The sequence below is a fragment of the Hemicordylus capensis genome, chromosome 2 (assembly GCF_027244095.1).
Source record: "Hemicordylus capensis ecotype Gifberg chromosome 2, rHemCap1.1.pri, whole genome shotgun sequence".
NCBI lineage: Eukaryota > Metazoa > Chordata > Lepidosauria > Squamata > Cordylidae > Hemicordylus > Hemicordylus capensis.
The window spans coordinates 23,325,018-23,339,247 of NC_069658.1; the positions used below are offsets into that span (position 1 = coordinate 23,325,018).

General features: G+C 46.0%; 1 protein-coding gene across 1 annotated transcript in view; it reads right to left on the bottom strand.

The window, feature by feature from the left end:
- Positions 1-7,676: 7,676 nt before the first annotated feature.
- Positions 7,677-14,230, bottom strand: part of GOLPH3 (golgi phosphoprotein 3) — a 43,682-nt gene continuing 37,128 nt past the window's right edge. The window contains exon 4 of the mRNA XM_053293661.1: positions 7,677-9,923. Coding sequence (XP_053149636.1) covers positions 9,499-9,923 — 425 coding nt within the window. The 3' untranslated portion in view covers positions 7,677-9,498. The remainder of the gene's footprint in view (positions 9,924-14,230) is intronic.

Consider the following 14,230-nt stretch of genomic DNA (forward strand, 5'->3'; position numbering starts at 1 on the left):
ATTAATATCTGGAAAGATTGTTAAACGAAGCTCTTGTGTAATTAAGTAGAAACTGGAGTTTGTGTGTTTGTAAAAAGGGATATCATTGTTAGTGATGATGGAACTTATAAATGATGGTTTGTTTTGTGTCATGGTTAATAAAAAACTAAATACTAAAACACACACAACCCTGTGAAGTAGATTAGACTGAGAAATGAGTGAATGGTCCAGGGCCACCCAGTGAGTTTCATGACCAAATGGAGATTTGAACTCTGGTTTCCCTGGTTCTAGTCCACCACTCTGAACTACTATACCACACTGACTCTCAGTTTTAGTTAACCAACCAAGAATCTTTTGATAACTTAAAAACAAGTTGTTCTGGTAAGAACCAATCTGCCTACTTTCCTTTCACTATAATCTTAATTGATAATTACCACCCTCACAAGTTAGCCCACTTCAGCCTTAAACATTCACATGTCCATCTTAAATCAGGGTGGATGATACCATCACAAACGACACCATTGGGGTGTTCCTATATCTCCCTACAGCTGTACCCAATTTGGTTCAAATAACCTAGTCAGTTCACAAGTTAGACCTCTTGTGCCTCTATATGTTTGCCATCTTGAATCAGGATGGGTGACATCATCACCAACTATGCCGTTGAGGTGTCCCTACAACTGTACCTAATTTGGTTCATATTGTTCCAAGCATTGCCAAGTTGATAGAGGGGGACACCCACGGACAGAATTCCTGGTGAACTCATAAGCTTACTTTCCTTATGGAGAGTAGGCTAAAAAGGATACTGCTAATTGGGACTTTTAAAAAGAAAATCAAATATTTAACCTACCATTCCCCAGGATGTTTATTTCAGTTCATTTTACCCCGATTTTCTAATACAACCAAAGCTGCATAGGCATTAGAACAATAACAATCCAATGATAGTTGGGGAAAGGATTTAACACTCCAAAAGCGTCCACTTTTAGAGTGTGTAGTAGTAGTAACACAACCAACCTTTAAATATCCCTATCTGTCCTGCTTCTCTGCAGGAGTCTGTCTTCTGGGTGTGCTTCCTTTGAGGGCAGGTACATTGTGCTGCGTAAGTAAGATCCAATCATACCTGATACAGAAACTGAGCATGCCCCACAGACTGGAAGGCAGCAAGATCAGAACAGCAAGTTGCACAGACAGTAGGCAACGTCTTCTGTGGCTGAAAATACTGGACTCCTAATAGCCTTTTGTCATTCAGTTCACTTTTAATAGCACACTAGTACAACCTGCCCCACAGTTTGGGAATTACTGGGCTAGTACTCCTCCTCTCCAAGCATCTTATGTCACCTACCTACTCTTTGGTTGCAATACAGGTAGCCCTCATTATCCGCAGTTTCAGCATTCACGGTTTTGTGAGTGTGTTTTTTGGAGAAAGAAAAGAGTGCATTTTAGGGGCAATATATACCCAACCTCATTATCCATGGTACATGGCAGCTTCACATACCTGTGGGTTTTGGCAGTGCAGTTCTGCCCTGACATGGTTGTGCTCTTGCTGTACATGCTCATGGGTTGTGAGAAAAGTTTGGAGGATGACTGTGGAATGCTTTGGTATGCATGATTAGAGCTTTTTGTGCTTCTAAAAACCATTGTGGGTAGCATTTAGTATCCTTAGCAAGCCATTGGGAGCCTTCAGGAGCCATTGCTCTGGAGATTTTGGAGGCTTCTTGGAGCCATTTTCTGGGGCTTCTTGCAGCATTGTGCTGCCCTCCTAAGATGCTAATTATAGCAATAGCAATAGATAATTATCACTTTTATAGGGATAAATGGACAGTTTTCACAATGGAGGGAAGTAGGAAGTGGGGTCCCCCATGGATTGGTAACTGGGACTACTGCTCTTTAACTTGTTCATAAATGATTCAGAAGTTGGGATAACCAGTGAAGAGGCCAAGTTTGCAGATGACACTAAACTATTTAGGGAAGTGAAATCCAAAACAGATTATGAGGAGCTTCAAAAGGGTCTCTCCAAACTGGGGGAATGGACAACAAAATTGCAAATGTGGTTCAATGTAAGCAATTGTAAAATGATGCATATTGGGGCAAAAAACTCAACACATGCTTATGAGATCTGAGCTGTCGATGACTGGCCAGGAGAGAGTTCTTGGGGTTGTGGAGGTTGGAGCAATGCATCCTCTGCATTGCTGGAGGAGCTGGAGAGTGGGAGCGCCGAGGTGGCCAAGGTACAGTGCTGTTCTCCATCCTTATTTCTGCTTTCACCCTGTGTTTTTGGTGATTTTTTTGGTCATTTTCCTGGGCTCTGGAACCTAACCCCCCAATTTTCATTGACATAAGGTTTCATTATCCACTGTTTCACTGTCTGCGGTTGTAGGCTAGAACAGAACCCCCACAAATAATAAGAACACAAGAAGAGCCCTGCTCGATCAGGCCCAAGGCTTATCAGGTCCAGCATCCTGTTTCACACAGTGGCCCACCTCTGGAAAGCCCACAAGCAAAAGGCAAGGGCATGCCCTCTCTCTTGCTGTTGCTCGCCTGCAACTGGTATTTAGAGGCATTGTGCCTCTGAGGCTGGAGGTGGCCTATAGCCACCAGACTAGTAAACCTGTCCTCCGTGAATTTGTCTAAGCCCCTTTTAAAACTACCCAAGCCAGTGGCCATCACCACATCCCATGGAGAATATTCCATAGATTAATTATGCACTGTGTGAGAAAGTACTTCCTTTTGTCCTAAATTTCCCAAACCAGGGCCACCTGTACAAATTGCACAGGTTTGCATGTGGAGGAGCAAGAATGAGGACTGTTTTGAAGGAGGCAAGAGGTCAGACTTGGTAGGCATATGGTTCATTTCAACTTTGAACTTTTCCACCACGATCAATTTATTAAGAAACAAAGAAGTATACTGGTAAAAATGTAGTGAGGTGTCACCCTGGGCTGTAAATCTATTCAGAGTTAAATGGTCTTCCATAACAGAAAGGTGTAAGCTCCTCAGCTCTGTTGGCACCTTGCTCTCCACTAGGCATGCCATGAATGCAAGAAGTGGTGCTTATTCTAGCAGATGTGATAGAGCCAGGGCTTTCTGGTGCCTGGCCTTTTGTAAGACTTTGTGGGAAAGGGCTCTGCAGGCCATCTTGATAAGGATAATACTGTCAACACATTACTGTTAACGCAAAAACATCTCTCATCCACGATCTGATTGTGGATGAGCGTGCTGATCTGGTATGTGTGACGGAGACCTGGTTGGATGCGCTGGGCGGGGTCGGTCTCTCTCAGCTTTGTCCTCCAGGTTTCCAGATCGTGCAGCAGCCCCGCCTCGAGGGTCGGGGAGGAGGCGTTGCGGTCATCTTTCGAGAGACCCTCCCCGTTTCCAGGTGCCCGGTCAGGCAATCTCAGAATTTCGAGTGTTTGTCCTTGAGGGTGGGCCTCCGAGATAGGCTGGGGATTCTGCTGGTGTACCGACCACCCCGCTGCACTTCAGTCTCCCTACCTGAGCTGGCGGGGGTGGTCTCGGAGGTGGCCTTGGGTTCCTCCAGGCTTATTGTTTTGGGGGATTTCAATGTCCACGCTGAGGCCCCCCTAGTGGGTGCGGCTCAGGATTTCATGGCCTCCATGGCAACCATGGGCCTGTCTCAATTGGTATCGGGCCCTACCCACGTGGCGGGACACACTCTGGATCTGGTTTTTGCCGACCGGGAAATAAATGATCTGGAGGTGGGGGAATTTGAGACCACTCCCTTGTCATGGACAGATCATCACCTGGTAGGGTTTAGTTTGACTGCTCCGTCTGCCCTCTGCAGGGGTGGTGGGCCGATTAAGATGGTCCGCCCCCGGAGGCTTATGGATCCGCTTGGATTCCAGACAGCCCTCGGGGAGTTTCCAGTGTCCAGAGCTGGTGACCCTGTCGACGCCTTGGTTGATCTCTGGAATGGAGAGGTGGCCCGGGCTGTTGACACGGTTGCCCCCAAGCGCCCTCTCCGGCTTAGTGGAGCCCGTTCCGCTCCTTGGTTTTCCTCGGAGCTTAGGGCGATGAAACAACTCGGACGACGGCTGGAGCGACGCTGGAGGAAGAGTCGTCACGAATCCGATCGAACACGGGCTAGAACCCATTTTAGGGACTACGCCGTGGCGGTGGGGGCGGCGAAGAAACGTTTTTTCTCCGCCTCCATTGCGTCTGCTCAGTGCAGGCAAACAGAGCTGTTTCGTGTGGTGAAAACATTGCTCCACACATCCCCCCGGACAATGGGGGAGGAGCCATCTACAGCTCTTTGTGATCGGTTTGCCTGTCATTTTGCAGATAAAGTCGCTTGCATCCGTGCTGACCTGGACTCCAGAGTTTTGGCAGTTCCGGCAGACGTGCCTTTGGTACCATCTGGTCCCGTTGTGTTGGATTCTTTTCGGTTGGTGCGGCCTGAGGATGTGGACAAGATCCTGGGCAGTGTGCGGGCGACTTCGTGCGCTCTTGACCCTTGCCCTTCATGGCTAATAAAAGCTGCCAGGGAAGGGACAGGTAGATGGCTGGAGGTGATGGTTAATGCTTCATTAAGGGAGGGCAGGATGCCATCGTGCCTTAAGGAGGCGGTGGTAAGACCTTTATTAAAAAAGCCCTCCCTTGATCCCTCCAGCCTGGACAACTATAGACCTGTGTCTAACCTGCCCTTTTTGGGCAAGGTGATGGAGCGTGTGGTGGCGTCCCAGCTGCAGAGGGTCTTGGATGATACGGATTATCTGGACCCTTTTCAATCTGGCTTCCGCCCCGGGTATGGGACTGAGACTGCCTTGGTCGCTCTAGTGGATGACCTACGCCGGGAACTAGACAGGGGGAGTGCGTCCCTGTTGGTTCTGCTGGACCTCTCGGCGGCGTTCGATACCATCGACCATGGTATCCTTCTGGGCCGCCTCTCGAGTATGGGAATCGGAGGCACTGCGTTGCAGTGGTTCCGGTCCTTTCTTGAGGGGAGGGTCCAGAAGGTGGTGCTGGGGGACTACTGCTCGGCCCCGTGGCCGTTGGCCTGTGGGGTCCCGCAGGGTTCGGTCTTGTCCCCCATGCTGTTTAACATCTACATGAAGCCGCTGGGAGAGGTCATCCGGGGATTTGGACTGAGTTGTCAGCAATATGCGGATGACACTCAGCTCTATCTCTCCTTGTCATCTGATCCTAGGGAGGCGGTGGATGTCCTGAACCGGGGACTGGAGGCCGTGATGGGGTGGATGTGGGCTAACAAACTGAAATTGAATCCGGATAAGACGGAGGTGCTGTTGGTCAGTAGGAGAGCCAATCGGGATGTGGAGATTTTACCAGTTCTGGATGGGGTTGCACTCCCCTTGAAGGAACAAGTACGCAGCTTGGGGGTACTACTGGACCCGGCTCTGCTTTTGGAAGCTCAGGTGGAGGCGGTGGCCAGGGGTGCCTTTGCACGGCTTCGGCTGGTGCGCCAGCTGCGTCCCTTTCTCGAGAAGGCAGATCTGGCCACAGTTACCCACGCCTTAGTCACGTCGCGGCTGGATTACTGTAACGCGCTCTACGTGGGGCTGCCCTTGAAGAATATCCGGAAACTGCAGCTAGTGCAAAACGCGGCAGCGAGGGTGTTATCCAGAGCTGCCCGTTGGGAACATATCACCCCCATTTTGAAAGAACTGCACTGGCTACCGGTTCGTTTCCGGGTCCAATTCAAGGTGCTGGTTTTGACCTTTAAAGCCCTAAACGGTTTGGGCCCAGGGTATTTGAGGGACCGCCTGCTCCCAAGGGTTGCTGCCCGCTTGACGAGGACATCTGAGGGGGCCCTGCTCCGGGTGCCGACAATGAGAGAGGCCCGGCTGTCGTGCACTCGGGACAGGGCCTTCTCTGTTGCTGCCCCCAGACTCTGGAATGCTCTCCCAGTGGTCATTCGCTCCTCGGACTCCATCATGGCTTTTAGAAAGCTTGTAAAGACTTGGCTTTTTATCCAGGCTTTTACATAATCGTTTTTACTGCTGCTTCTGGGTGTTTTTATTTCTTGTATTGTTTTATGCCTGTTTTTATATGTTTTTATACTCTTAGCATGTTGTTTTTATTGTGTTTTTATTGTATGTTTTTAACTTTTGTAAACCGCCTTGGGGTTATATTTTAACGAAAGGCGGTATAAAAATGCAAAAATAAATAAAATAAATAAATAAAATAAACTGTTGTGACTTTTCCCTGCCATCACGCTTTGGCATGTCTTCCAAAATCTTCAAGTGCCTGGCTCACAAAGCTCTGCCAAAAGAGAGGTGCGCTTTGAAGAGCTTGGCTGAGTTCCTGGACTCAGAAGACAGTGCAATGAAGAATGCCAAGCAGAAGCTGCCTATCGCTATAATCCCAGACACTTGTCAAACACTTCTGAACTCTCCTCCATGCGGCTGAACAGAGTCTGAAAAAGTACCAGAAGCAAAGACTTTTGTAACCTATTTTTAGCTTTCACTCCCATCTGAACTCGGTTTCTCTGGGGCATGCCTCAATCGTGACTGCAATCGTAGACAACTGGTCACTCCATGGCTTAATTTCCGAATTTGGTCTCGGGCATGAACCTGAGTACCTCGCTCAAATGCCTGAGACTGTAACAGTGCAGTAGACTTCTGGTCACTAATGGTTGTAAGGAAAGGTTTCAGAAGGCAAACACTGTGTCTGCTAAGTGTTACAAGACTAAAAGGTGCCAGGAAGGAGCTTCCAGAAGCCACAATGAGCAAAGTTCACCATCAGTAGGCTATGCAATTCATTTCTAATTCTGTGTTGACATTCCTCTAGCATAGCAGTTTTTATACTCCGAGATTGTTGAGATGCAATGTTAAACCAGAGTTTTTCATCATGTCCAAACCAACCAAATATGGTTTGCAAGTGATTACAAAACCAAGATTTCAAATCATGCTTTGATGCTCGTTGGAAAAGCCATGGTCTGGCATTGCAGCTGAACTGATTGTGGTTTGAGATATTGCTCTGTCCTTGAAGGCTGCTAGTTGGAACACCATCCATGGATTCTCAATGACAATTACTACTCAGACCATGGTTTGCCAGTATGTTTGGCACACAATCATGGTTTGAATTAATCAGTGCAAACTACGGTTTGGCATTATGTTTGAACCAACCTTTTGTCTTGAGCCACCCTATATCTCTATCAAAAAGGAGGACTAGAAGAACATAATAACCTTGAATGTCTAGTGCAGGCTTTCACCACATTCATATCATGCAATTTGTTTAGTTTAGGTATCCAGGGAAAAACACAAAAATGTTAGGTTCTCTCAAGCCTGTGATACACACACAACCCCCATAAAGTTCATAACATACAAGGGAAGGGAAGGGAAGGGAAGGGAAGGGAAGGGAAGGGAAGGGAAGGGAAGGGAAGGGATGGGGGAAATCTAGAATAGAAGACAACACTTTGTAGAAATAAGAAAAGTCACTTTTTGCTCAGCCCAGAGAATTGTTCCAAGACTCCCCCCACTTTATGTAATCACAGAAGGCTAGGAAAGCCTCAGATTGCCAAAAAGCCAACTTTTAATCCACCAAACTAGCCTGATAAAAGAATCTGATCCAAGCAGATATGGTTATCACACCACTTACATACTTCCTAAGGAACTACACAGAATAAGCCCTCAAGTGTACTGATCAGAATTTGCTTTTACCCAAGTGATTATGCTTTTAGAATTACACACACAAAATACAAAATTACATGCTTGCTCTGTTTCAGGCACTTTCAAGATCATAGTTTATTTACTGTAGGTAAAAAGCTAGTATACAGATTTGGGGATCCCTTTAAGTTTCAACTACAGTTATATGCCACCTAGTATTTTTTGCTTTCAATATTAACCCAAAGTTTCTAAACACCTGCTCCACTATTAGTGTGTTCTGTTAATTGAAATAAAAGGGGGGGGAAATCAGTCTTTAATTTGTTCAATGCATAATATTTACATTGTGAATGGAGCTAGAACAAGCAACGGTAAAGAGGTAATAAACTTTAAAAAGCCAGTTAATATATTTTACAATAATGTGCTAATCAGCATAATTGTATATAAAAATTAAAACATAGTAGAGCTTCCCACTACAGAAGTCTTAATTGGTTGAACTGTAGTCATCACCTGCTAACAATGTACATGCAACACCTGCTAAGATTGACAACTGATTTTTGTTTTGAAGTGTTAAGTAGATTAATGACATGAGACACTTTAACTTGTGTACAAATAAAAATTGAAAATTGCACCCAAGAATTGTACTGGTCACAAGCCTCTTGGAAGAGAAAAAAATAGAAACAATGATAAGTGGTCTCATCATACAACAAATGCTATAAAGGCAATGCATAGGCAGATTGTACCTAGATGGTACAAACTCCAGAGACACTAGAAACAGATCAAGCGCGCACGCACACACACACACACACACACACACACGCACGCACACACACACACACACTCTGCAGGAGGCCTGTTTTTCCAACAAGAGGCAATGGCTAGAAACAAGTAATGGAGAGTCAGATGCACAACTAATTCAAATTTGGAAATTTAATTAAACTACTAAGATGTGTGTGTTAATATACAATTCTTACTATATACAGACTACACTGGAATGTATCCCATCCCAAAACAGCCTTGTGAAACAACTGGACCATTCTATGCTTGTCTTAGGATTCAAAGTGAATTTTTTAAAAAAGCCAACACAGATCTACAAGAACAGCAGAATAGATGGGATGGCTGAAACATTTGCTGCGCTGATCTGTGAATATTCCTGTTTTTAAACCTTTTAAGCACTTCAAAATGCATCTCTAGGAAAAACAGGCACAATCTACTACATACTGGTGTGTTATGTCAAACCGCATTCAATATTCTGTGCAAAGCTGCACACAAGGCCCACTGATTTAATACTGTCAAACTGCACTCTAAAATACTCCTAGATAACTAGCTATGGTGATTTCAAGGTGCCTTTACAATTCTGGATGCTCTGTAGCACAGTGCCAAGGCACATTACCACACCCAAATCAACTGGGAACTGGGTGCTTGTTTCTCTCTTGGGATGTGCTTTCCCACATCAAACCATTCCAATGGAAGAAAGTGTGGACAATACAAATCCAGGGGTCTGTTTTTAAAACTCGGGCTATTGTAATCGAAGGACTAATTACAATGGACAAGCTCGGTTTGCTCTCATGGAAATTTAATAAAATTTCCAGCTCAGCAATCAGTTAACCTTAGCGACAACCATCCAGGTCTTAAGAACAGGCCCCAGATAAAGGAACTTAAGTCCAATACAAAACAGAATGCCAATATGGCAGTCAAATGTGTTTAAGAACAGGAAGCTCTCTTGTACCAGCAGAATCCTGTAGCTGAGACACTCCTACCAAAAAAAGAAAAAGAAACCGCCCCGCCACCAGAACACACCATCTAGCATTCCCATGAAACAAGAGTTGATTTTCATTTTATGAGGAGGAGAGGTACAAATGACAGAGAACGAGAAACTGTCAATAGAAAAGAAACAGATAGACATGAAAGAGGGAGAGAGAACACTTGCGCAGTCCGATTTCAGTTATTTTGTGAAGGCTGCAACTACAGCCCACAGAACCTCGTTTGTGTTGGCCTTCATACATTCAACTTCAGGGTCTAAATCCAGGAGCTGCCGCACCCTCTTTGTGGCTAGGTCATACTGCTCATCCAGAAGAGGGGCAAAAGCGTTCTCAAGGACATCTGATGCATGGGCTAAATAAATGAGGGCCAGTAAGCGCTTGTCCATACGGTGGGGGTCATTCACCCATCTGTCAAGAACAGCTTCTTGAACTTTCTTGATGAGGCGCTGCTTAATGTTGTTGTTGGTGAGAGGGTGTGTAGTCATGTCAAAGAGGAGAAAGTTCTGTTTCTCCGTAGTCAAAACCCCCTTTTCCACTAGGTTTTTGGCTAATCGTTCACGTACATTTCGTAACTGGTAGTGCAATTTTAACGGATTCCACGTCTCACCTGAAAAAAAGACAAAACAAAAAAGGCTCCTATGTTTAGCTATTACTTTGATCATTAGCAGAAATGACACTTTAAAAAACAGTAAGCATTAACACAGGAAAAAAGGTACAATATCAATAGTCACCTTTGAAACAGAAGAAGGAACACTTAAAGACCAACTGCATTAAGATGCTCTAGGCAGAGCAGTTCACCTATAATCGTTTGAGGAGCGACATGCACAAAGTGCCTCTGTTTGAACTGATCCTCAAGTAATAAGAATATCCTCTTTAGCAAAATGAAATGCAATTGCTACAACATGGTTTGAGCAACATGAGAAGTCTATCACCTTCCCAATCTCAAGGAAAGGTTTTGAATCAGTACAATTGATTTGTACCATGCCTTCTTATTATGAAGAGTTGTGCTTCTTCTGGAGAAAATGTGGTAATCATCCACAAGGAAAGTAAGGCTATTTACAGTGTCCACTTGGTATTCTGGGCAAACTTTGCAATAAAGTGAAAAAGAATGCCAGTATACCACAGCCCATCATCCAAAACCAAGTGGCAAAGCAGGAGACTCTTCTTATTCAATATACTTGCTAGACTGTGGGGCGGGGGGAGATAAGGGGGTCTGTCTGAAAAGATGGAGACAAGTAATCTATTCATTAAACTATACACTTATTCTTAATCCTTCCCTCCCACTGAAAACACTACCTACATATGCTGAAAAATACACCATGGATAAAACTGCCCACCTAATGGAAATTCACAAGCAAATTCATTAATAAAATAATATTTTAAAAGTGCCCCCAAATATGCTCTAGCTGTCAGAAAAGTGCCCCACCTCACAGCTTCACAACTTAAGGTCCTGTGAAACAGCTACAAGACAAGCAATGAAGACAAATCTTTGCTCAAGCAAGTACAGTGAACATTGAATGAGACTGTTTTGATCAGTTTTGGCTTTCCTTCAGGAGCTTGGTGACACCTTGTGACCAAGTCTCCTAACTACAACCAACTTTGAACAAGAGTTTCAGACAACTGTTCTATCGCACTCAGAAATTCCAGCTCTTTGGCAGTTGTAGGCATATTCTGCAGGGTTCAGCCTCCTGTGATACAGACCACTGCTTTTGGAAATCAGCATATTTTACCACATTATATTGCTCTGTCTTAATACTGAACACATTTAGGCAAAATCCTGCAAAAGCATCATGCTATCATGAAGAAAGCGGTGTTGTTGCTCAACTGCAAGTGCTATCCCCTTAGGCTGCAATCTGCTGAGAATGCTGGCTCAACCGGGTCAAGTCAGGCGAGACAACAGATGAGACTTCTGCAAAGGAAAGCAACCCAAGATGCTGCTGACTTTCTTTGCATCAAATGTACTCCACGTTAAGGAAACACAATGTGCAACTGAATGGGTATCAATGGCCCATTCTCACTGAGGGTGTGGGCTGTGTCTGGGCTGTTCCATTCAGACTGCAAGTGAGGATCAGCATGATTGAATGTTCTCCTATACAAAAGGTTACCTACTCAAAGAATACTGCCTCAGGGTTTTAACCTAGCCATCTTCTGATGTGTTGTTTTCTATGTGCAGGGAATTCTTTGTACCTTGGTACAGAGAAGCATTCAGGCATGTGAACCACTACATAAAGCCTGAAGTGGTACAGGCCAGATATCAATTTACTGTCTCCATGAGATGCGAGCCTTAGTAAGAACTAGGGTGCCATTTCCATCTGCAGAAAGGTTTGACTTTGGTCAGGTTAGAAAGGATGGGGAGCATTTCATGATTCCACACATTATGGAATCCATGAAATACCCTCAGTATGGAAATATGGTATAGAACTCAGTCAAGAAATTACCACTTTTACATGTAACACACAGAACACATTCACTGGGGGTGGGCTTGGGAATGGAAAAGCAAAGTCCAGGATACCTCCGAAACTATCAGCATGATTTCCAGTAGTCAGGATTACGACTTGAGAACCTTGTACAATTCTCAACCTCTTGTAGGTAATGCCTTCCACCCAAATCCTATGCAAATTTCAGCATCTTCTCTTCTTGTTTTTTCTCCTCCACACCCTCAAAAATCCTAACCCTGGAAGCAAAATTAGGCAAAGTACATATATGCAACCGCAGTGTTTATAATTAGCCCAATTTTATATATTCCCTGTATGCTCATAGCCCCTCACATATATTATCTCATGAATCACTGCAGCAGCCCTGCAAATTTGACCAGCATTATCCCCATTTACAGCTGATAGGGCTTAGAAGACACTAGCGGTGTGTCCGAACCGGTCTGGAGACCATTCTAAAGGCCTCCGAACTTCCAGACTGGTTCGGACTTGGCCGGTCCGGGTCCGGGTGGGGGGTCCCCCTTTAAGGGCGGGGAGGGCTTGCTTACCCCTCCCGCCTCTTTGCCCCCGCCAGAGGCCGTAGAGTATCTAATAAATGGGGCGCTGGAAACCAGCCGCCCCCGCCGCCCCCCCCCCCCGTGAGCGGATTAGGGGCAAAAGCTGGTAAGGTACTGCCACCGTCCCGCCCCCCCCCCCCGAGTGCTCACCACATTGTTTCTTAGAAAAGAGAGGAGCCCACCGAACAGAGCTCCTCTCTTGGCAAAGTCTGTGAAGCAACTGAGGCCTGGGGCGCACGCACGCGCGCTACGACGTCTAAACTTCTGCCGGAGGCCCGGTCTACCTGGCCTCGTCCCGCTGGGTAGACCGGGCCTCCGGCGGAAGTTTAGACGTCATAGCGCGCGCACACGCGCCCCAGGCCTCAGTTGCTTCACAGACTTTGCCAAGAGAGGAGCTCTGTTCGGCGGGCTCCTCTCTTTTCTAAGAAACAATGTGGTGAGCACTCGGGGGCGCGGGACGGCGGCAGGGACGGCGGCAGTACCTTACCAGCTTTTGCCCCTAATCCGCTCGCGGGGGGGGGCGGCGGCGGGGGCGGCTGGTTTCCAGCGCCCCATTTATTAGATACTATACAGCCTCTGGCGGGGGCAAAGAGGCGGGAAGGGTAAGCAAGCCCTCCTGGCCCTAAACAAAAGGCCCCCCTTCGGTGCTGGTCCGGACCATGCACATCCCTAGAAGACACACAGCATGCTCATGGTGAAACTGATATTTGGTCAAACTGACATTTTCAAGCTTTACTCATTCTTTGTCACCATGCAATACCAGCATATTTATTTATTAAATTTCTATGCCGCCTTTCATTAAAACAATCTCAAGGTAGTTCACACAAAAGTTAAAACAAGACTACAAATATTACACAATTAAAATATCAGCTAAAATATTAAAAAATACAGATCTGATTAAAAGATTAAAAAACAAGTACAATATAACCATAAAAGACACAAAGCAGCAGCAATAGGAACAATAATATAAAAGCCTGGGTAAAGAGCCAAGATTTAACATGCTTTCTAAAAACTGGATGGAGACTGAGGAGTGGATGACCACCGGGGGAGCATTCCAGAGTCTGGGGGCAACAACTAAGAAGGCCCCACCCGGTGTGCACAACAGTCGAGCCTCCCTCATTGTCAGCTTCCAGAGCAGAGTGGCCACCCTCACCCCAATATCACCTTGTCAAGTGGGCAGCAACCTTTGGGAGCAGGTGGTCCCTCGGAAATCCAGGGCCCAAACTGTTAAGCAATTAATAAAAATGTTTAATCTGAGAACAGACTCCAAGTGCACACACACCACTGCCAGAAAGCTGCAGGCTTGTCTCCTTTCGATCCCTGGGCCTCCATCTCCACTGCATAGCAGAGGTGGTAGAGGATAGGGATGCAGACTGAGGATTATCAGTATCATGTAACTCTAAACTCATTCATTAGGCAGCAGGTCCCATCTCAACTCACCAGGACTTGTTTCTGAGTAAATATGTTTAGGACTGAGCTGCATATGTAGTATGTTTATTTCTGCTGCACCTTGTGAAAGTTCCTTGGAGCCACTTACAAGTAACAAAACACAGCATTAGCAAGCCATAACAGCAAGATATAGAGGTGTGCGAACTTTCAGTTCGAAGGCTCAACCTTGGACCAAACCAGTTCAGTACGGTTGACCCAAACCGCTCGGGTCAGTTCAAGGGCAGGGGCTTCCTTAATTAGCAAGTATTGTCAAAGAATAACTCAAATTACTCACATTGTTGGAGGCAGCCACTGCGGGTGGGGGGATGCGGAGGTTCCCCCTACCCCGCTGGCCTCCCCCTACCCCCGGTCTCCTGGGCTGGCATCTGCCCATCTCGGGCTTCTTACCTCTGCGCATGTGCACAGGCCATGTGCATGACCACAGTCAAGCAAATGGCCCATGTGCATATACAGAGGCCAAAACACATGCCAGCCAT